We start from the raw sequence: 23,262 nt of genomic DNA, 5'->3' as shown, positions 1-23,262 counted from the left end.
TATATGTTCATGACGATCTTGTGTAATTCTTGACTGGAATTTGTTGGCACTAAACGGTTCCTTAGCTTGTCGTAAGTGACATTTTCATGTGTGACTATACTTGCATAAATGTGTGCATATGAAGAATCATGATGAATCTTCTAAATAATTTTGAATTTTATACATTAAGAAAAGTGGGTGGTCTTTTAATACAGAAGAGATGTTGATTAAGGAGAAACGATATTTCAAATTATTTATACGAGTTGAAAATAAGAGATCGTGTACTTTATAGGGAAATTTCAAATTTATGAATAAATTGTCTTGTATTAAGTTTATCATAATATGTTAATCCAAATAGATGCGTATTGCGTGTGCACGCTTATTAGTTTAAATAGACGTGCGTTGCACGTGCACACTTACTAGTCCAATACAATAGCTGAACTCCTTTCTACAGTGACACTAATATCGACGAAAAAACCCATGGTAATTTAAGCGAGGGACAGAATCATAGGAAAATCAGCACCAGCGTGGAGGATTTGTCGAGGCGAGGAGGAGGAGGCACACGGGTCGAGGGACCGAACCTCCAATACCCAGCAGCTGAGCAACTCCAGGTAGAGGCCGCTGCCTATGAAGCCATGGCCGCCCGTCACCGAACCGTGCACACTCGATCCTCTCATTCTCAACCAATGACCAAGATGCATCTCGACTGTAGTTTTGGTCATATATAGACAAACCTGCCCTATGATGTGGAGGAAGAAAGGAGCAGCAAGTCGACCCCAATCCCCGTGCCACCGGCACCAAAGCGCCCAAACAATTGTGTTCCTTGAAGAGTTAGGAGAAATCTAGAAAGATGAGAAAAAAGTTGTATTCGCAAGTCCATCACCGTCACTAGAAAGAGAAATCTAGGCAACAACCTCTAGGATATTGCATATGGACCACGATTATTGGAAGGCCATAGTTTATCCTCCTGAAAATTTATCGTGAGCATAATAGGGTTCAATTGCTTGGCAAATTTTTGTAGAATTGATGGTCAAACCGCCTATTGGTTACATCATTGATTGTATTTCCAGGCTCTTAGCAACCAATTGTAACCCTATTATGGAGGAATAAATTCATAGCCTTTCTAAAAAAACCTTTAGGGTACTGCAATATATCAAAATTGAGCATTGCAGGCACTTTGTGCTATTTGAAATATAAGAACCTTTTAGATACCAATGGATACAATTGATGTTGAAGAATCGTACTGTAATCAGTCAAGGAATTGTATTCTTGGAAGAGTTAGGAGGAACTTTTATGTTGTAAAAATTATGTAATTAAAACCAGTTATGGTCACTATAAAACATTGCTGAATGTATATGGCTCCAATTAAACATATTTTTTCCTTTTGGATTTCCATATAATTTAAACTTTATAATTAACAATCACCACCTTTTACTACTCTACCTTTTTTTTCTATGTGTATGTGTATGTACTGGTGCACCACACCATTTGCCGGAGAAATTAAACTTTTTTTCTTTTGCGGGCGAAGAAATTAAACTTTACAATCTCTGCTAGGCTATCCAAAAACGGGCAAGGAGGGTTTTTGTCTTCTTCACTCACCAATCCATGGCTCGAATTCATGACTCCATGATGCAGCTCCACAACCACCAACTTGACAACCACGGTACCACACGGAATGATTTGTCCATCACCATTGGGCAAATCAAAAGCTAACACTATTTTAAAAATACTCCCTCCGTACTAAAGTTATACTAAGATTAAGACACTTAGGCCTCCTTTGGTTTGGAGGAATTTCATAGGAATTCTAGAGGATAGGATTCTTATATGATTTTTTCCTTTAGAGCCCTTTGGTTTATAGGAATGGATTCCTATTCCTACATAGGATTGGTTCTTATCCTCCACATTTCATAGGAAAATAAAAATGAGCCTAGACTTAATGAAAAAATTTCTTTGGTGTCAACCAAATGACATCTCGTTTCCTATTCCTACTCATAGGATTTGAGATACATGTCATCTCATTTCCTACAAAATTCCTATTCCTACGATAATCCTATCCTATGAACCAAAAAAGGCCTTATTTTGGTTGGGACAAAGAAAGTATATATCAATTATTTCCACACACTTGGACTACGGTCCATTTAAAGCTTGTCACATTCGTACTCCCTCCGTCTAGGTGGGTAAGTCATCTTACATTGTTCATCGCGACCAAGGCGGGGAGTAAAACGAGAAAACTTAATGTTTTTTTGCTAATTAATAGCATTGCATGCAATGAACTAACCACTACTCTCTCCGTCTAGGTGTGTAAGTCATCTTACATTGTTCACCGCGACTAAGGCGAGAAGGAAAACGAGAAAACTTAATGTCTTTTTGCTAATTAATAGCATTGCATGCAATGAACTAATCACTACATGTCATGTTTGGTACTCTCAAGTCATTGAAAGCATGCACGGCTCACATCTCTTATTGGTTGATATGTCACAAAACAAAAAAGAGGAGAAAGTTAATGTATCGTGCCTAAGTGTTTTGAGATTATTTGATTTTCGTAAAGTGACTTACACACCTAGACGGAAGGGGTACATGTCATGTTTGGTACTCTCAAGTCATTAAAAGCATGCATGGCCCACATCTTTTATTGATTGATATGTCACAAAACAAAAAACGAGGAAAAAGTTAATATACCATGCCTAAGTGTTTTGGGATTATTTGATTTTCGTAAGGTGACTTACACACTTAAACGGAGGGAGTACATAAGATTAATCGTTGTAAAATGCATCCTAGGGAGTCTATATAACGCCGCCGACAGCCCTAATCGCCCCTCCTCTCTCCATTCCCACCCTCTTCTCGTCTCCCCTCATCAAGGTAAGCTCCCACACGCATAGCCGCCGTCGCCACGGACAGAGCGAGCGCGAGATCTGCTCCGGCGTTATCCCCGCCGTCTCCAGCCTTCCGAAGCCGCGAGAAGCAGCGCCTCGTCCGCCCCCGTCGACCCCCGCAAGCTGTACGACCGGAGGAGCCGGGAACGACTACGTCCGCGTCCTCCTCTACTTCCCGAACGTCGCTGGCTTCTTCCTCTACTTCCTGGACGTCGCAGGCTTCTTCCTCTACTTCCCGGTCGCCGGCTTCTTCCTCTACCTTGATCCGCTCCGGCCAGCCAACGTCCTCTTCAAGACTTCAACCTTGTGCGCGCGGTGAGTCAGTGTGCCCCCGTATCTCCTTCCTCTCTCTCTGCCGTGCGCTTTTTCCCTGTAGCCGCCGTCCCGTGCAAACCGGACACCGAAGTCCGAAGCCACGGCCGCCATGGCTTTCCATGGCAGCGAGCTCGAGATCGTGCCGCGGCTCCTCTGTTCAACCTCATTTGCACCCGCGCGCTCCTGCGCGAGCACACACACTCACGTCACTGACTTGCACGCAGCCCAGCCATGATGTTCGAAGAGGCGGTCTGCAAGCTCGCTGCCGACATAGCGGCGATCTCGCCGGCAGTGGTGAAGAAGGCCGTGGACGCACTGGCGCGCAGCAGCCGTGCCTGCGCCGCTGCGGATGCCTTCATCCACCTGTTCCTGGGCACGTTGTACGTGATCGTCGCGGCAATTTTCTTCGACACGGTCGCGGTCCGGGTCTGCGGCGGCGACTACGCCGCGAGATCCGTCCTGTCCGAGATCACGGGATGCATCTTTACAGCCTCCCTGCTTCTTTCAGCGCCGGCGTTCCTGCTCTTCTTCCTGCGCGCAGCAGGGAGCAGCAGCGAGGTGCGTCTCTTGTCGTCACCTCACCCCGGCCCTGCTGCTATGCTACTACCTTCTCTCTGCTCTCCCATGGTTTAGCTTCTGATGCTCTTGTCCATTGTCAAATTTTATAGCTGGCGGAGGGCCTCCTCATGAAGGATTTCGATGAGCGGCTTTCTTGTGCCCCTGAAAGCCCTCCGTCTCCGCTAGGCAGGGCAGCTGCACAGCTTTTTGCTTGGTCATTTTGGTTGGGATTCATCTCGTGGACTCTTCAGCTGTGTGGACTATTTCCAGAGATTTCTGACCTTCTTGACGACGCGTCTAATCTGGGCATCTGGTCATGTTTCGCTCTCATCTATTTGCGTGCTGGAATGGCGCTGCGGAGGATGAATCCCAGGCCCAGCGACATCATCGCGGCATAGGCAGATCACGCGGCTTCACCTACTCAGGTAACGGGCATTAACCCACACATGAAGGTCATGCATCCTGCTAGGATTGTTTGCATCTTAATTAAGTTCTGAATTAACATTGCGTTTTCGTACAAACAAAATTGGCAGAAGAGGTCGCAAGTAATTAATGTGTTCAAGTCCGATAGAATTTATCAGTGGGTTCTGCATGTTGCCAGTATCAACTGAACCGTAATATTGTTTTCATCACCAACCATCAATGTTATTCTTGTGCTGAACTGTCAGTCGTTGCTGCAGCTTAGGGTCAGTGTTTTTATCATCTGTATTTTCTCTCTGGATAAGGGAGTTTTTCAATGGATGGTACAAATTGACAGAATAGTTAAAAAGATCTTGATCTCCTGGATTTTTGCACTCTTGGGTTTTTTCTTGTCTCAACTTGAAATGCCATGCATGATGCATCTACTCAGAAAGGATTGACAGTCAATGAAAAATAAGGTGCAAGAATAGAATGACCTCAAAGCAGGACATATAGACGTACGTTGATGATATTTTCATGACTGTATTGAGATATATATATATGGAACAGAATACACTGTACGCTTAATTTGCATCTTGGAACTGCCGTTTGAAGCATGCATGATATGTGATTTATTTCCACCATTTAGTTGTTATCGCAAGCTGCTGTGTCGGACATGCACGCACCAGCATGCTCATCACTACTGATCTTGATACAATATCCTCATTTATTGGCAGGATTTCGAGCTGGGAGCAGCAAGGTGATGGGGATCAGCGCCAGTGCAGGGAGTGCTGCTGCTTCGTAGCTATTCTAGCGGATGCTGCTGTGGATAAAGAGATGGGCTGAGTAGTAATCCATCTGGTAGACGAAGTGGTAGTATAACTTAGTAAGCTTGTTTCCATGCTATGCTAGGTAGAGCTTAAGCAGTTAGTATGGGAGTAGTTTGGTTACTCTGAACAGGGCTTATCCAACAAGGTTATTTACCTTTGCACAACCTAAGAACAGCCAGTAATTAAGCTTGTTTCAATGCATGTCATGACATGAATTAGTACGCTGTGATGAAGGCCTTCCTTCCATTCTATGTAATCATAGCGTTTTATATATTTAACTTGCTGGGTTCATTGCTAGACGTAGAATCAATCTTTTCGTTTTAGCAAAACGCGGAATGGTGGTTGCAGGAGCAGGATGTGGGAAAGCAGCCAAGTTTTCTTTTCCATTTTGACGAGGGGTGGGGTGGGAAAGCAGCAAGTTGCTGGTGGATTTGTTTCACGTTTCCGGAAATGGGCCTGGAGCGCTGCACATGGCCCGCCGACTACAGCCAGCCCATCAACGCTTAATTGCCACGCGCCCGCCACAAATTTTCTAAAGTTTACCGAAAAAGACTTTTGCCCTGTTTTATACTAGTTAATGTGTATACGCATTGCACATTAATTTGAAAGTATATTAAGTGCATGCGGATATTAAATAGGATATTATTTACGTGTTATTATATGATTAGCACTATATTTGACATGAAATTAACTGCACGCTAAACGTGTTGAGCGCTTGACATTAAAGCAGTCTAGGTCGTTGGTTTGACATGATTTGATGGCCGAGATTAATTGGATTTGCCCCTTTGGATATAGATTTTTATATTGGTATAGATATAAAACAAAGATATCAACAACCTAGTACAACGCACGCCGCCAGAACACACGCACACACCCAAGGTAGGATACATAGGCGCTGAGCGCAGCAACACCACCCCTAGACTACAAGAGCAACCGGGGGCCTCAACCGTGAACACGTCACCGCGAAGAGAAGAAGCTACATACGATGAACCGTGGGCTCCAAGGCGGTGCCTACGGAAGGTTACGACACCGAAGCGCCGCCACCGCCCGACCCAAGGGCTAGAGTTTCCCCTGGAAGCAACACGACAGGCAGTGAGAGCCGCGACGACGCCTTCAAGAAGGGAACGAGCTTCGCCCCCGCCGGTCCGTTTGAAGATAGAATAGGTTTTCACCCCGGCCAATATTCACCGCCACCGAACGCCACACCCTGGCTACCACGCCGCCGACACGGCTATGGCCACCAGGCAGCACCAAGCCACGGGCTTTGCCCATGAGCACCGTGACAACGCCGCCCCGGTAACCAGGACCTCGATGCCACCTCAACCGCCACCCGCCGCTACCCCAATCAAAGAGACGAATGGAAAGGAACTGCCTTTAGCACCCCTGAGCAGTCTCCAGCGTCAAGACCTAATGGGCTGGCCAAAATTGGCCACCATCAACCCGTCCTACCGCCGGGCGTGAGACGAGCTCGGTCCTGCCGCTGGGCGCGAGACGAGTCAGGTCTTACTGCCGGGCGCGAGACGATCTCGGTCTTGCTGTCGGGCGCGAGACGTGTCCAGTTCTGCTGTCGGGCACGAGACGAGCTCGGTCCTGCTACCGGGCACGAGACAAGCGATAGGCTGCAGCTGAGAGAGGGCCAACCCTCCGATGAAGGTAGCTCCCAAACGACAGGGAGAGGAATCGAAGGTCAACAAGGGCACTCACCGACAGATAGACGCCGAAGAAGTCCAGCCGGCACCATGAAACGACGCAGACCACCGCCATGGGCCGCCACCACGCCGTGGCAGCCCACATCCACCGGTTGTCGAGTAGCACCACCAATGAATTCACTCAAGTGTAGTCAACACCGGCTATAACTACAGAGTCACCGGCAAAAAATGGGCGGCGGCGTCGGCGAGGAAGGAGGCGGGCGAGGGTTGCTGTTGGCTGGGGGGAGAGGGGAGGCCAATGTGCCATCGACCAGTTGGCCCGAGGAGGGGAGAGGGCGAGCACGCGGCGTCCGTCTCGTGTCTGCGCCAGCGCAAATCCGGCTCAAAAATGGGCCGGAAATGAGTCGCCCGTGGACGAAAAGCCGACGCGCGTCTATTTGGTTCGGCGCTTGGGCCGACTTTTGTGTCTGCGCCGACCCAAATGAACAGCGACGAACGAAATTGGTCGCCCCATTGGCTCTAACCATAAATGAACGGCGACGGACGAAATTGGCTCTAACCATAAAATGTAATGAAGTTCCCCACCTCTCTATTTTAGCGGCAACGCCTCCCTCACACGCCCAACACGACGTGTTCGCGCCGCCTCCTCCTCCTGAGGGCATCTCCAGCCGCGCCCCCAACAGGCCCCCCAGGCCACTTTTTTGGCGCCGGCGCCGAAAAAACGGCCCAGTTGCGCCCCCAGGACGCCGAAAATCGCCGGTTCGGACCTTTTTTCCGCCCGACGATCACAGGCCGAACCCGGCGCGCTGGGGAGCAGTTGGGGGCTCCGGTGCTAGGGAAAAGCACGCCTGGCCCACACCGACAGGGGAAAAGTCAAGGTTTTCTTCCCCCAACTCGCCTCGCACCCCCCGTGCCCCTCGGCCACCACTAGCTATATCCCGGCGACGGCCGCCGCCCTACTCCGCTAGATAGCCATTCCCCGCCGGAAAATAGCAGCGCTTCGCCGCGACAGCCCCTCCCACAGCAGCTGGGCGTTTCCGGCCGCCGTTTCCGGCCGCGGAGGCGCGGTTTAGCGGTGGGTACACGCCCACCGAGCGCAAGGTGTTCGGCGTTTTGCCTGTCTCGGCGATGGACTCGGATGATGAGGAAGAGCTCGCCGCGCTGCTGGAGGAGGAAGCCGCGGCCGACGTCCAGGAAGAATAGCAGCTCATGGTGCTCGCCGCCCTCGCCCAGCTGCTGGCGAGCAATGAAAAGCCGCGGTGAGGTGGCTCGGCGCCGGGGCGGGTGAAAGCAAAGAACCGGCATCGTCTCGAAGGCTACTGCATGCTCTACTCCGACTACTTCGCTGATGCTCCAGTTCATGGCGAGAAAACATTTCGGCGCCGTTATCGGATGAGCCGAAAGCTTTTCCTCCGGATTGTGAATTCCATCCGGGAGTTCGACAACTACTTCAAGTGCAAGATGGATTGCACTGGCGCTCTTGGATTCACCTCCATCCAGAAGTGCACGACAGCGATGAGGATGCTTGCATATGGAGCTCCCAGTGATTCACTCGACGACTATGGGCGCATGGCCGAGTCCACCAACATAGAGTGTTTCTACAAGTTCTGTCGGGCAGTGGTGGCAGTGTTTGGGCCACAATACTTGAGAACACCCAGTGCGGAAGACACTGCTCGGATCCTAGCCCAGAATGCAGCAAGAGGATTTCCTGGGATGCTTGGAAGCATCGACTGCATGCATTGGAAATGGAAGAATTGCCCATTTGGTTGGCAGGGGATGTACAAAGGCGCCAAAGGCGGTTGCAGTGTGGTGCTTGAGGCGGTAGCCACACAGGACCTCTGAATTTGGCACTCCTTCTTTGGTATGCCAGGAACTCACAATGACATCAACGTGCTGCAGTGCTCTCCTGTTTTTGCCAAGCTCGTTGAGGGTCATTCTCCTCCGGTGAACTTCGAGATCAATGGGCACTAATACAACAAGGGGTACTACCTAGCAGATGACATCTATCCAAGATGGTCGACATTTGTGAAGACGATCTCAAACCCTGCGGCAGGAGGCAAGAACGCCTGGTTTGCGAAAGTTCAGGAGGCTTGCAGGAAGGATGTCGAGCGAGCATTTGGTGTGCTCCAATCTCGATTCGCTGTTGTTCGGTACCCCGCTCAGACCTGGTCCAAAGATCAAAAATGGGAGATTATGACTTGCTGTGTCATCTTGCACAACATGATCATCGAGAGCGAGTAAGAAGACCCAGTGTTTGACACTGAACCATACTACAGGCAGGGTCCTCTAGCCGAAGTTGATCATCATCTACCGGCAACTTGGACTGCCTATCTCAGTATGCGTCAGGAGATCCGAGACCCACGAGGGCATCATCAACTGCAGAAAGATCTGATTGAGCACCTATGAAGGCTCAAGGGGGTGATGAAATACGAGTTTTTATTTGTTGAACTATATAATTTGTATTGAACTATTTGTTGTTGTACTATTTTGTTGAAGTATTTGATTTTTCTGTGATGAAATATGTGATAAGAAATAATTGTGTTGATAATTGAACGCCGAGACACGGCGAAACCACGCCGAATATGGGCCTATTCTCACCTGTATGGCCCTTTATTCGCCGAAATTGGGCTGCAAAATGGGCCAATTTCAACGCCTGGGGGCGAGCTGGGGCGACGACTGTGCATAAAATCGCCCCCCAGCACCGATTGTATCGCTGGCTCGCCCCCAGAGGGTGATTTTTATGCGTCCTAGGAGGGCCAACGGCTGAAGATGCCCTAAGAGTATCGCCTTTGAAGGTATCTCCTCGGCTACAGGGATGCCTCTGCCCGGCAGCTTCGCACAGCGAGGACTACAAGTACAGCCACGGTACGGCCATCGGCCATAGGACTTGTGCGGCTGGCGAGGTGTAATTGCTCCACGGCGAGCCACTGCTTATGCGGTTGGTTGGGCGCGTGCGCGTTAGTCCTGACTGCCGAAACGGGACCAGGAGCGGAGCATGCGTTCGATTTTGGGCAAGATAAGTTGCATTTCTTTCATTTTAAAATATAGGGTGTCCGTGCTTTTCGAAGTCTAATTTTAATCATAATTTTTTTGCAGGTGATTTTAACTATAAATTTAACCAATAAGACCAACTGCGACAGGAGAAAAAATTAAATAATTGAAAACTTTTTTCGAGTATGAATTCACTGATATAATTTTTGCTCCTGTCATAATCGGTCTTGATAGTTAAATTTACGGTCAAAGTTGAAGCACAGGGGTAGAGAAAGCACTACATTGTAAAATGGAGGGAGTATGCAGTGTGGGATTCATGCTATTTTGATGTGTTCTTAATACGATTGCTACAACTGAAGAGAATCATGGGTGCAATCACTGCTGCTCACACCATGCCAGTGTTGGCCTCTCCTCTGACTCCTCTCTGGCACAATAGCCCCACCTCCATCAGTCCACCTCCAGTTATCCCTTTCTCTCTTCCCATTATCTCCTCTTACCCCATACCTCGTGTCGTCGACGCTGACACCGGCAAGTACGCCGGCGTCGTCCATTCCCAAGTCCGTGACACCTCTTCTAACCCCTTCCCCGAGGCCAACTCCAGCGTGCGACCCCATCCTGTCTGGCCGCATCTGTTTCGGGTAAAACGAATGAATCAGACGGCCCAGCGCGCGGACGCAAATAGACTTTTGTTCGTTTTCTGTCCGCTTTCGACCCATTCCCATCCCAAGTTCGGGCCGCTTTTGAGATGAAACGGACATCACATGGACGGACGTGCCGTGTGCACATGTCCTCCCTTGGCCCGCCCGTCGGTGGCACAGGGGCCCCTTTTTCTATCCGCCCCTCCCCCCCTCCAGCCGCACTCTTCCACTCTTCTCCACTGCCCATCGCCACCGCCGCCGTCGATGCCATTGCAGCTGTGCAACTTGGACGCGCGCTCGGCCCACCGCTTTCCCTCGACGCCCCTCAGCTACCCAACCATGACCACCTGATTTGTGCACCCGACGGCCGGATTTGGAGCGGATCCGGTCGGTCTTGAGCTCGCCCGGCGGTGGCAGGCCGCGTCGCGCCATGGACTGGCCGGGCACCGGGCCGGAAGGCCCCGGCAAGGCCGCAAGGCCACATGCAGGTACTGGCTCCTCCTCTAGCCGCTCGGATCTACACCGTTGGTGGTCCGCCGGCAGATACACGAATGGTGGTCGGCCGGGCTCGGTGCTAGCCCAAAAACACGTCGGCGCACCGTTGTCACTTATTAAGTGCGACCACTGCCCAAAGAAGGTCGTGCGCCGCGTGTCTACAATGTCGGATCATTCTGGATGGGTGTTTATCAAGTGCTTAAACGATAGGGTATGTGCTACTTTTTAGCTTCAATTGTGCTCTCGGATTTGACTAGTTGTGCTAAGTTAAAATTTTATTGTGTAGAATGGATGCAAGTTTTGGTTTTGGGAAGAATAGTACATTGATATATTGATGGAGCGCAATTTAGTAGATGTTCGTGCACTTTTAGCTAGCATAGAGGCCAGAGATGAGACTAGTGCACTTGTTATTAGAATAGAGGTTAGACATGAGACTAGATGCGAGGAAGCAACCTCTACTTCTTTAGACTCGAAGAAGAAAGAAGCACGCAAGATCGAGCCTCCTCCACAGATCAACAATGAATGCATCGAGAAGGCACTAATCCAACTTATAGGAGTAGTTATGAAAGTTGGATATCTTCTAAAATGTATTCTTGTGATTTTTATTTTCTTTGGTCTTATTTTTCTAGTCAAAATTTGCTGATGTATTCTCATGTATCAAAAATGAATGATGAAAAAAAGGTAAGGGCTTGCAAAGAAAAATGTACGCAGATAGAATGCGGCCGGGATGCGTCCGCGCGTTAGGCGCACGGCCACCGCATCCCAGAAACTGCCCAGACACGACCTCATTGCACTAACCAAACGGATAAAATCTGGGCAAAACAGACGTCCGTTTGGAGTCGTGCGCTGGAGTTGACTGATGCACCAAACCCTCCTCCCACCACCTCCCCTCCTCCCCTACCCCATCTCTTCCGACGCCGACGTCAGCAAGTACGCCACCAGTGTTGTCCCACCTGGCACGATTCCATGACGCCTCTCATGCAGCAGCACCGCCGCCCACCTACCCCTCTCCCCCACCAACGCGCTCCACGTTCGTCCAATTCGGGCACGAGCTGCTCCCCGGAGATTGGAGTGCCACCCACGAGATCCACACCCGCGTCCTCCTACAGTCGAATTCGCCTCAGAGATGGCTGATTTGCTGTGATGGTCATGTGGAGGTACTATGCTCTGCTATTGCCTCTACTTCCCAATCCATCAAATTTTCTTTAACCCAAAGTTCAAATCTGTGTGCCCAACCTGAACTGTCTAGAAACCACTCATGTATCCATAAGCAGTGTCCACTACAACAATGTTTGGTTTCAGTTTATTATCCAAAATCTTCTTGCGGAATGAAATTTTAAGTATTGAAAATGTTGGTGTATGCCTAAACCGGTATTCTCACACTGTCAACTCTATGTTGCTCTTTCTAGAGCTGCATTTAGACATAATACAAAGATTTTTACTCTCCCGAATAAGCTAAAGAAGGACAGTGCAACTCCATTGCAAATTTTACAAATAAATGGTCTACAGAGAAGTTCTCGACGTGTAGTACAAGGTCTAAATCACGTGCGATTTCATGGCTGTATGGTTCTGAAGTTTTCACAACCACGAAATTGCTTCCCATGTATGGTTCTGAAGTTTTTGGAGAGAACTTTCAGAAAAATAACTCAGATACTTGCTTTTGTGTTCATGGTATTTTTTGTAAAAGCATCATATGTGTGCTTAGAATGATTTTTTGGTATTTCTCTTAGTTACTCCCTCTGTTCAAATAATTTGGATGGCGCCTACAGCAGGTCTCTTTGTCATTGATGCCCCTCCTTTGCTTGGTAGCTCCACATCCATTTTTTCAGGTCACATCCCAAATATTTGTTTCCTTGTTGTGTCTTGTGTGTTCTCGGTATCTTTTTTGTTGCAGAAATATGGTTGATGCTCTCTCTCTCTCTCTCTCTCTCTCTCTCTCTCTCTCTGTGTGTGTGTGTGTGTGTGTGTGTGTATGTATGTGTGTGTGTGTAAATGTGCACTTACTCCTTCTATATTCACATGATTTCAAAACATGTTTTACTGTACATTTTGTTTCTTTGCTCAGTGTAAATATACTGCAAGTGTTGTTCATTTTCTTGCTTTGTTTAAATTTACTACAAATCCTCAATAGGCTCATTTTTTCCTTTGTCTTAAGCAAGTTACAAGAACTCCAGTACTATCTGTGTGTGTGTGTGTGTACATGTGCACTCGCCCCTTCTATATTCATATGATTTCAAAGCATGTTTTACTGTACATTTTGTTTCTTTGCTCAGTGAAAATGTACTGCAGGTGCTGCTCATTTTCTTGCTTTGTTTAAATATACTACAAATTCTCAATAGGCTCATTCATTTTCCTTTGAATATAACAGAGACAATTATGTATGCCATAGTGATTGTCTGATCTGATGTCCTTTTAGGTGAGCAGATAGATGAAGCGAAAACACCAGGATTCATGTTGTTGGCACATATATATGTTTTGAGCAGAAAACTAAAAAGAAGGGTATACTATGCTTGAAAAATGATTCCATCGCCTGATAGATGCCTAAGTTATGTAACTAATTAAGTGGAACTAGCTGTATACTGATTCATTTTTCCTATGTATATTTAGCAAATCATTCAGTAAAACACTTCTACTGTGTAATTATTTCTCATGGAACCATATATAAGTGTGCGCTCAAGATATAGCATATATTTTCCCTCATTTGTCTTCACATTTAAGTCTGGTGTGGCTAATATACTAGCACGGAATGAGCAATGTTGACTTCCTAGATGGACTGTAGCAGAATAACTTGTTTGCTTTCTACAACCTTTCGAAGGAAATAAGCAATTCTCTATTGTAGCAGTTCTAAGGCCGGACATGATGTATGTATTGGAGATCGCTGGTTGTGGTGGGCTGCTGGTGATTTGGAAGATCTGATATGAGCGTAGTTGTCGCATCTTTCACAATTTGGAATTATCAGTTGTGACCCTTGCACGCCTTGCAATTAACAAAGCCAATGTTGGAAGGACGTGATGCATGTCACATCATTTTGCATAGTAGTCTAGCTTAGTGACCCCTGATCATTTTGTTTGTACTTTTATATACTCTCTTATGTATGTGAGTTATGTATCAAGTGTTCTTACTTGGTGTTTGTTTTTTCATGTGAGTTCTCTGGATTGATATGTTTGTGTGACTATAATACACCTAGCAATTATATATTTTAGTAATATTCTCTGTTGCATGCTCTATGTCCCCTCGATATAGGATAATGAGAGCATTGAGAAAGGTGAGTAGGGAGAACAAGAAGCCTTCTTGTGAGACGAAGATGGATAAGAAATGTTTAGTTTCGACCCCGGTGTTTATTGATTGGAAACCATATGTTTGATTGTACTCAATGTATACCTATCAACAACATAGCACCGCTTTGATCAATATCTCGGTACATTTTCTATTGTCCGTAACAACATATGGTTCCTGACTATAACTTAAATCCACCTAGTCTTTTGTGATCCCGTAGCGTAGCACGGGCATCTTACTAGTCAATCAACTAATAGTTACGATTCTGTAAGATTCTTCTGTGTTTCATCTGCTGGATGATTTCATTTTTTGGTACAATTTTGGTTGTTATTCGTCCAAATTTCGCTCGTTTTTCGTTCAAAATTCAAATTTTTGATTAATTTTTTCGTCTGAGATTTTCCAAAAGATATTCGAAATACGATTCTGATGAGCCCACTCTTGTATTAGAGTACATTGTCAACTATTACTCGTGTCCATCATATTAGTCGGCATGGTCACCATTGTCGTCGCTCCCGTGAGGCGCATAGCAAGCGTTCGACGAAATGCACTAGTTAATTGGAGGTTTTACTCCGTTATGTATAGGGGATCGGTTAGGTCCGGCCAAAACTTAGTGGAGTAAATATACTCCCATAAAGTTTACTCCTCTATTTTACAGAGGATCGGTTAGAGTTGGCCTTAGTTGTCCCCGGACGTTATATGTGTGCATTAGCGGCTTGATGGTCGCCCGGCCTCAGTCACCGCGTGTTTTGGCCTGTACCGTGGCCTTGAGCCGCCGCATACTCTATGGTTATTTTTCTTCTTTTCTTCTAATGCATTGACATGCAAAGATTTTGTGTGTTCGCAAAAAAGGTAACAAACTGAATGCGTGATTAAAGACCAAGGAACCAATCGAATGTTGTAGTACGAATTCCACGCAAGGTAATCATTCATTTCCCACTGATGGCTATTTGCTTAATATCTGAAGCATCATCGAAACTGAACATACGTGCAAGTCTCTTACAGTCCCAGGCTGTCCCATTGGGTGTGAGCAGATCACTAACAAGGCCGGGTGCCCCCTGCACATAGTCCTTCCTAGCGGTTTGAGACTCCACCTCCTTGGAATCTTATGATCGTGGACGTTTACAGTGCATCCATCACCAATCCGCGAGATAGCACCATCTCTCAATAAATCACATCAAAATAATATGCTTCTGAAAGTGTGAGATCCTCCATTTGGACAGATTGCATTCATTATGGTGCCATACTTGAAATACCGTGCTTCGAGAACGTTCCTATTGTCGTGCATCATGGTGGATAGACAAGATCAAGCCCTCCTGGGATTGCACGAGGGAACCGGATCGTGCAGCATAGGTAGGATCGCTATACAAGGCCAACCGACTCGGTCCGATCTGTTCTCGCGCCTAGACATTACTCCCTTCGATACATAATGTAGTGCATATAGATATTTTTAAAAGTCAAACTTTACTAACTTTCACCAAATTTATAGAGAAAACTGATTATATCTACAATATCAAATTTATACAATATGAAAATATGTCTTGTGATGTACCTAATGATATGTATTTGCTATTCTAGATGTATATATTTTTCTCTACAAGCTTGGTCAAGGTTTATAAATTTTGATATTTGAAAAAATCTATATGCACTACATTGTGAAATGGAGGGAGTACCATTCACTGGAATGATGTGTAGCATGTAAAGATGGCAATTGGTCATTTCTAATTCAATTTGTATCTGACTAGAGATTGTACAAGGAATTTCGAATCATATTCATATTAGCAGGCATGCTGTTTACCTATATAGGATACACCGTGATTTTAGCGATCTGTTTTGATTGCACGCTTTATTTCATTGCACTCTACCTCAAGTTGATTGGTGGGTATATATATTAGGACACCCCAACGAACTTACTGTGTTATAGACGTGTACGAAACAATCCCACATACTAGTACTTTCACCTTGGACAACTATAGGAACCGCTTCCATACATCAATTGTGCTACTCTCGATGCTTCTTCTCATATGCTTTGCTGCCCGTGCGCAATGTATGTTTCAGAAAAGCAACCTATCCACTTATTGTTATACCTCAGTTGATTAGTCTTTCCAATACTAATCCTCCATTATCGACCAGATAATGCATATGTTATATATAACTTCTTGTTGACTAGTGCATAACTTTTACTTCTTTCGAAGTTCTTATAGTTTTCCTGAGTGATTTTGTATTTGTTCTTTGTTGAATCAATTACTTGTTATATATTAGTAGTTGATAAACACAGACTAATATGAATATTAACTTTGCATATGTTCTATAGGCAGAATCCTGGAAGACATGGAAACCATTAAGATCAATATACATGGTCTGTGCGTCCGTTATCGGAACTGCAAAGACTCGATGTGCATATGTTGTTTAGCAAATAAATACTGTTATTCTACAGTGGATGACTGCATGGAAGACTGTCCAAAGACTTCTCCATCAGACCAAGCAGTGATGAAACGTTCTCCATCACCCTCTTATCCAATCTAGTCATATGGATGCTGATGTGCTCATGAATAATTTATTATGATAAATTATGTCGTAATTGTTTTGCTTTTCAAGAGCTGATAAGTTATATATCAATCTTCATTATGAGTTAATTAGTCTCTAGTCTCCACTAATGTAAAAAGCATTAGTTGTTTTCCTTTGAAAAGGAGCGCTTTATTACTTAAAAGATTTGCTGGCACCCCCAGCTATTTCATGTCATGTTTCCCCTGGCCCAAAGAATCAATTGACACTCTAGACAGTCTGTTGCGAGGCTTCTTTTGGCAGGGCAAAAACAAGGTGAAAGGAGGGCAGTGTCTCGTGGCATGGGACAAAGTTAGTCTTCCTCCGGCAAATGGGGGCTTGGGCATCCGAAACTTACAAGCACATAATCAGTCCATGCTGTGCAAGTTCGTCACCAGAATTCTGCAATTCTCCGAGGTTCCGTGCTACCAATGGTTCGCCACGCAATATTGTAACAGAGATGTGCCAAACAGTTCTGGTAGCAGGGACACGGCCATGTGGAAAGGATTCAAGGAGTACATTCCGTTGGTGATCAACTCATCGCGCTGTGTGCTGGGCTCTGGTAACCTCATCTCCTTTTGGCATGATCAGTGGCTCCAGGTTGGTAGGCTAAGGCACGTCTTCCCGGTGCTTTTCTCTTTTGCCAGAAGGCCATCCTGCTCTGTCCGATCCCAGTTCAGTCTTGGTTCCTGGGTGGTGCAGCTTCATCCAAACCTAACCCCTACGGCAGCAGCGGAGTCAGCGGCCCTCCATCTCCTCCTTCAAGAAGTGGCCCCTGACGATGCAGTTGAGGATACGCGATCTCCGTCAGTAACTGGGTGCCGCATAAACACCAGATATTTTTACCAGTTACTCACCTTCCGAGGGGTGAAGTGTGCAGCAGGACCTTGGTTTTGGGACTCGTTAATCCCCCTCAAGCACAAAACTTTCCTTTGGTTAGCTTTTTGGGGGAGGCTTAACACCAGAGATAACATGTTCAGGAAGAACTGGTCTGCCACTGCTCCGTTTGCTGACTGCGATACCTGCCCTGCGTTAGAAAGCATTGGTCACCTCCTGTTGCATTGCAGGGCAGTGTCTGCTTTATGGAGCACCTTGGGGTTGGGCTCCTTGGCACATGCATCATCCGACATCCTTTCTTTTGTCGAAGCAGCTGGTACGCGATTACAATTTAGGCGTAAATGGAATGTGGTTTTTGCTGCTTGCGCTGTGACTCCTTGGCACGCCCGCAATGATCGAGTTTTTCACTCAAAGCTCTGGTCCGAGCCATATATCAAGTACTATGCAGCTGATCTCATTAGACTATGGAGCAGCAGGACAAATAGGCAGCATGACAAGGCTGATCTTCTCTTCTGGTGTACCCTGATTACTGGCTAATCTGCTAACGCTGTTGTTGCTATCCCCTCCTTGCTCTTGTAGTCTTCCTTCCCTCACCACTCTACTCTTACTTGTGATCTTGCACCTGGGTGCACTTCACAGGACCAATGTAACATGTGACTTTCACAGGTTTCTAACCTGTTTTGAAATATAAGGTTGGCATTCAGCCACCTTTTCTTTCAATTTTTTTTTTACTTAAAAGGTTTAAGTATTACACCCAATCACCCAGCCTCTGCATAACTAAGATGTACACAGCCAATAAATTCGTCACACCAAGCCAAAAAAAGAAGAAGACAAAATACAAATAAACTAAGTTCTGTATAACACCTAAACCGTAGGTGATGCAATCCTGAGGTCATGCTGCAACCCTTGTTTGGTAAAAGTATTCCTCGCCGTGGCCTCCAATTATGTACACAGCTCCGTAAACAGGTCTTGATTCTCCACTCATTGTAGAGAGGATCATAAACAAAGTGTCTCGGTACATTTGTAGATAAACTGCATAGGAGAAGTACTTTTATCGTTAAAACACTTATCATTTCTTCATAGCCAAAGCGATCAAATCATGACAAGCACTAATTGTTGTTTTTTCGTGAATACGCAAAGCTTGTGTATCATTTCATTGATAGAAGAATTTAAGAATGAGTAAGGGGGTGGTACAACGCAAGATACAAATACGGGAGGCGTGAACATGGCTACCGGAGCAGACGTGAAAGGATCGATATGGTTGACTAGAGGGGGGTGAATAGGCAACTACCAATTTTTAGCTTTTCTTAACAAATTAGGTTCAACAACAAATAGGTTGTCTAGATGTGCAACTAGAAGAACAACCTATATGATGCAACAAACAACAACAAGTGCAAGAAAAGGATACAACACAATAAAAGCTTGCACAAAGTAAAGGGAAGAGATAACCACAAGTGGAGCCGGTGGAGACGATGATGTGTTATCGAAGTTCCTTCCCTTTGGGGAAAGTACGTCTTCGTTGGAGCGGTGTGGAGGCACAATGCTCCTCAAGAAGCCACTAGGGCCACCATATTCTCATCACGCCCTCACACAATGCGATATGTCGTGATTCCACCTAGTGGTGCCCTTGAAGGCGGCGACCGAACCTTTACAAACAAGGTTGGGGCTATCTCCACAACTTGATTGGAGGCTCCCAACGATACCACGGAGCTTCACCACAATGGAATGTGGCTTCGAGGTGACCTCAACCGTCTAGGGTGCTCAAACACCCAAGAGTAACAAGATCCGCAAGGGATTAGTGGGGGGAATCAAATTTCTCTTGGTGGAAGTGTAGATCCGGGCCTTCTCAACCAATCCCTAGAAAATCAACAAGATTGATTGGCTAGGGAAAGAGATCGGGTGAAAATGAGCTTTGGAGCAACAATGGAGCTTGGAGGAAAAGAGGTAGGTCTTCTTGGGGAAGAAGGCCTCCTTTTATAGTGGGGGAACCAATCCAACCATTATCCCCTCCTCAGCCCGCAGAGAGCGCTACTACCGCTCATGGGAGAGGTATTACCGTTGGGGGCAGCGGTACTACCGCGAGGCCCAACGGTACTATTGTGAAGACTAAGAGCATGGGCCTTAGAGGGAGAAGGGGAACGAGAGCGAGAGCCCGGGCGGCACTAGCAGCGGTGGTAGGGGCAGTACTACCGCTCGTGAGCGGTACTACCACCACTAGTGCCGCTCCTACTACCACACAACCTGACACGAGAAGCGGATCTCTCGAATCGAGGCGGTAATAGCACGGCATTGAAGTGGTACTACAGCCGAGAGCCCCTGGGCGGTACTACCGCTAATGAACAGCGATACTGTCGCCTGTGGCTCTGGGCGGTACTACCGCTGGATCATTATCAAGCCCACTTCCGAGACAACGAAGGATCCTCCAAATATGCGGGAAAGAGTTGGCGGTGCAAAGGAGACATGTACGTGTTGATTCCACCCTAGCCTTTCCGATATGGACCCCCTCTTGATAGTACGGTGTTTCCTACAAGTCAAGACCACCACAACTGAAATGAAGGAAACGCACCGTCTTCTCCTTAAACACCGAGGGGAAAGAATCATCTCTTGCCAATGATGAATATCTGAAATGCTCAATGCACATGATTAGTCCGCAAAAGTATTGTCATCAATCACCAAAAGCACTTAGAGAGAGACATGCCCTAACAATCTCCCCCTTTTTGGTGGATTGATGAAAACAAGGGATTTGCATAAAGATATAACAAGAGAGTAAGCAAACCCCAGAGACTACAAAATATAGACGGGCTCCCCCTAGATGTGTGCACTTAATTAGGATGCCTTTGGAATTCAAAGTACACACATTAGGATCAAAACTCCCCCTATATTTTATAACCTGACAACACTTGCATCTAATACAAGAGACAAATAAGCTAGGATGTAGGGAGTATTAAGTGAGCATAATAGGATCAATTGAAGCATGCAACTCACAAACTACCAAAGCACTAGACATACATTAGATAAGCATAAGATAGGATAGCATATGTGTCGTGGGTTTGTCACGGCAGATGTCCTTGTGAAAGGACTTAGTCGTGGAGCCATCGCAATGGGTTAACTTAAAGGGGTTAAACCGGACAAGGGGGACACAGAGAGTTTTATACTAGTTCGGCCCCTTCGATGAAGGTAAAAGCCTACGTCTAGTTGTGATTGGTATTACTTAGGTTTCGAAGGCCAGTGAGCAAATCCGCTTTCTCTGGCTCTCGAGTTGTTGTTTGTCCCCTGAACCGCTGCCGGGTCGTCCCCTTATATACATGGGTGGCGCCCGTCGGTTTACAGAGTCCCGAAGCCGGATCATAAACGTTTCCGGTTCGGTCTCTACACTTCCTATCTTACAAAGCAAGTTACATGATTAAGCCGGTTTACATCTACAGGCCTTAACTCACTTCTGGGCCTTGGGCCTTCGTAAAGTGCCATCATCTTCACATTTTCATGGGCTTCTAATCTTCATAAAGTTAATCCGGGTACTCCTGGGCGGTTTACGTCTAGTAGTAATATCCCCAACATTAGGCCCCAGATTGATTTGAACAGGTTTCATGTCAATCCTTAGTAAAAACTTCGTCTTCCACATCTTCTCATACTTTGATAAACCGCCGTGACGTCATCTTCTCGGATCGTGGTAAACCGTCGTGACGTCATCTTCATTAATGGTCCTCCGACAACCGAGGCGACAGCTCCGCCTCACTTCCAAGTTTTGGCTCCTCGATTTTCATGCCTGACACCTATCCCTTGCCTTTATAAATAAGACCGGGAGTCATTTTCACTTTTCCCCCTCGTGCCTCTTCACGTCGTCTTCCTTGCGCTGCTCAACCTCTAGAGCTCCGCTGCCACCATCGACCGTCGCCTCTGCTCCGACTCCGGCCGCTGCATCACCCTGAACGCACTAGAATACTGCGGCATCTCTCCGTCGTTCCTGTGATACTGGTAACCCTTTTTCCTTCCACCCTAGATCTTGTTTTTAGGGTTTCACTACTCGTCGGAGTTCATCGAAAAAACTAAGTGCTGTTCTTCTCTTTTCTTCTCTGTAGCATCCCAGGCTAGGTTGGCCCTGTTATCCTTACGCGACCGTAGCCGTAATCATATTCTCCTTATTAGACTCTCTCTTTATATCAAGAACAACTTATCTGAATCTGCTGAACTGTTTAAATACCTGAAGCTTGAACCTGGATATTTTCCAGTTTCTGTCATACCTTAGATCCGAAATTTTCATATAACTCTGTGAAATCTGTTTCCCCTTACTTAGGTATTTTTAGATTTGTACTCCTCACACCAATATAGGCGGTTTAACTTTGCAAGAATGACAATCCGGTATACACCATTAGCCCCCTTGTTGAACCGCCAATGTACTTCCCCTTATAACCTGTATTTAATAAATTCTTGTATGGAATTGCCAACTCCGGTTTAGTAATATGTCTATACCCTTGATATAACCTTGTTCTTCATTATTATATCAATCTCCGGTTTACACAATCTTATGTACCAGTATATGTTGATATCATTATATCTTGCGTGTCATCCGGAGTGATTTGTAAATCGGCGTTTCTTCCACAGCTTTTTTGCTCCGCAATGGCCAAGCAGTTTACCGCTTGCAACTGGGCTAGTTCCCGGGTCACCGAGGAACAATTGAACGATATGGTTAGCATTGGTACCTTGCCTAAGAAGACTGAAATTAAATGGCGAGTTCCAGGAGCAGAAAATCCTCCGACCCCAAGGCAGGGTGAGATGGTGGTCTTTGTTGACCACATAGGTCGTGGCTTCAAACCACCAGGGTCAAAGTTTTACCGAGATGTGCTTGCCAATTTCCAACTCCATCCTCAAGACATCGGGCCCAACTCAGTATCCAATTTATGCAACTTCCAGGTCTTCTGTGAAGCGTACTTACAGGAAGAACCAACTGCGGAGCTATTCCGGGACTTTTTTCACTTAAACCGGTGCACACAATTTGTAAACGGCCCCAACACTAAACTTGGTGGTGTCTCAATTCAGAAGCGGAAAGAAGTTGAATTCCCTCATTCCAAACTGCACAGCCACCCAAAGGAATGGAACCAGACTTGGTTTTACTGCAGAGATACTTCTCCTGAAGATGAGAATCCCCTCCCAGGCTTTCGTGATCACCGGCTTTCCAACACCCATCCGATGCCGCAACGCTTAAGTTCCACAGAAAGGGCAAAATATGCCCCTCAACTCGCCAAACTCCGGGCTTTTATGGCCAACTGTTTAACAGGTGTTGATTTCGTGCGATGTTGGCTATCTTGGAGCATCTTGCTGCTAAGCCGGCGTCCCGGTTTAATGTGTGAGTACACCGGTGAGGTTGAAGACCCTCAAAGCCATTGCAACATTCAAGTGACTGATGAAGAAGTCACTGAAAGTGTTAAGAAAATTTTGAATGAATCGGAACTAGTCTGTAGTCAAACCGGCTTGAATCCCTTCTATACCAAGAACAAACCGCCTGCTGTAAGCACTATACTTCCTTTCATCTTTGATATTTTTAATTTGTGCAACTTGTAATCCTTCTTCTGTGTATGTATGTATAGGGTGATGATCCCTTCTGGAAACGGAAAACCATAGAAAAAGCAGTAAAGCCAACCGGGGATAAAGCGATCAAACCATCTTGCCCCAAAACCAAAGCCGTCAAACAGACGTCAAAACGAAAACGGCTGACCGGATCAACATGGAACTTGATGCTGATGCTGATGATCCGGAAGTTGAGGTAGAACTTGACTCACTTGGCTCCCTTTTCATGCATCTCATTAACAATGATCTTCCTCAGGAGGACGCAGAAGGCAGTCAAGCTGATGATGTAGAGGTAATTACCCTTTCCTCCGGTTCA

General features: G+C 46.3%; 1 protein-coding gene across 1 annotated transcript; it reads left to right on the top strand.

Annotated features, from left to right (window-relative positions):
- Positions 1–2,818: 2,818 nt before the first annotated feature.
- LOC119331023 lies at positions 2,819–5,251 on the top strand. Its single transcript, XM_037604190.1, has 4 exons — positions 2,819–3,167; positions 3,392–3,725; positions 3,836–4,150; positions 4,862–5,251. Exons 2-3 carry the CDS (start codon positions 3,399–3,401, stop codon positions 4,121–4,123), a joined length of 615 nt encoding a protein of 204 aa, XP_037460087.1. The 5' UTR covers positions 2,819–3,167; positions 3,392–3,398; the 3' UTR covers positions 4,124–4,150; positions 4,862–5,251.
- Positions 5,252–23,262: the final 18,011 nt, after the last annotated feature.

The sequence above is a fragment of the Triticum dicoccoides genome, chromosome 7A (assembly GCF_002162155.2).
Source record: "Triticum dicoccoides isolate Atlit2015 ecotype Zavitan chromosome 7A, WEW_v2.0, whole genome shotgun sequence".
In the NCBI taxonomy this organism is placed as follows: domain Eukaryota; kingdom Viridiplantae; phylum Streptophyta; class Magnoliopsida; order Poales; family Poaceae; genus Triticum; species Triticum dicoccoides.
Note: the sequence above shows the minus strand (reverse complement) of the source record. Positions and strands in the feature narration are given on the sequence as shown.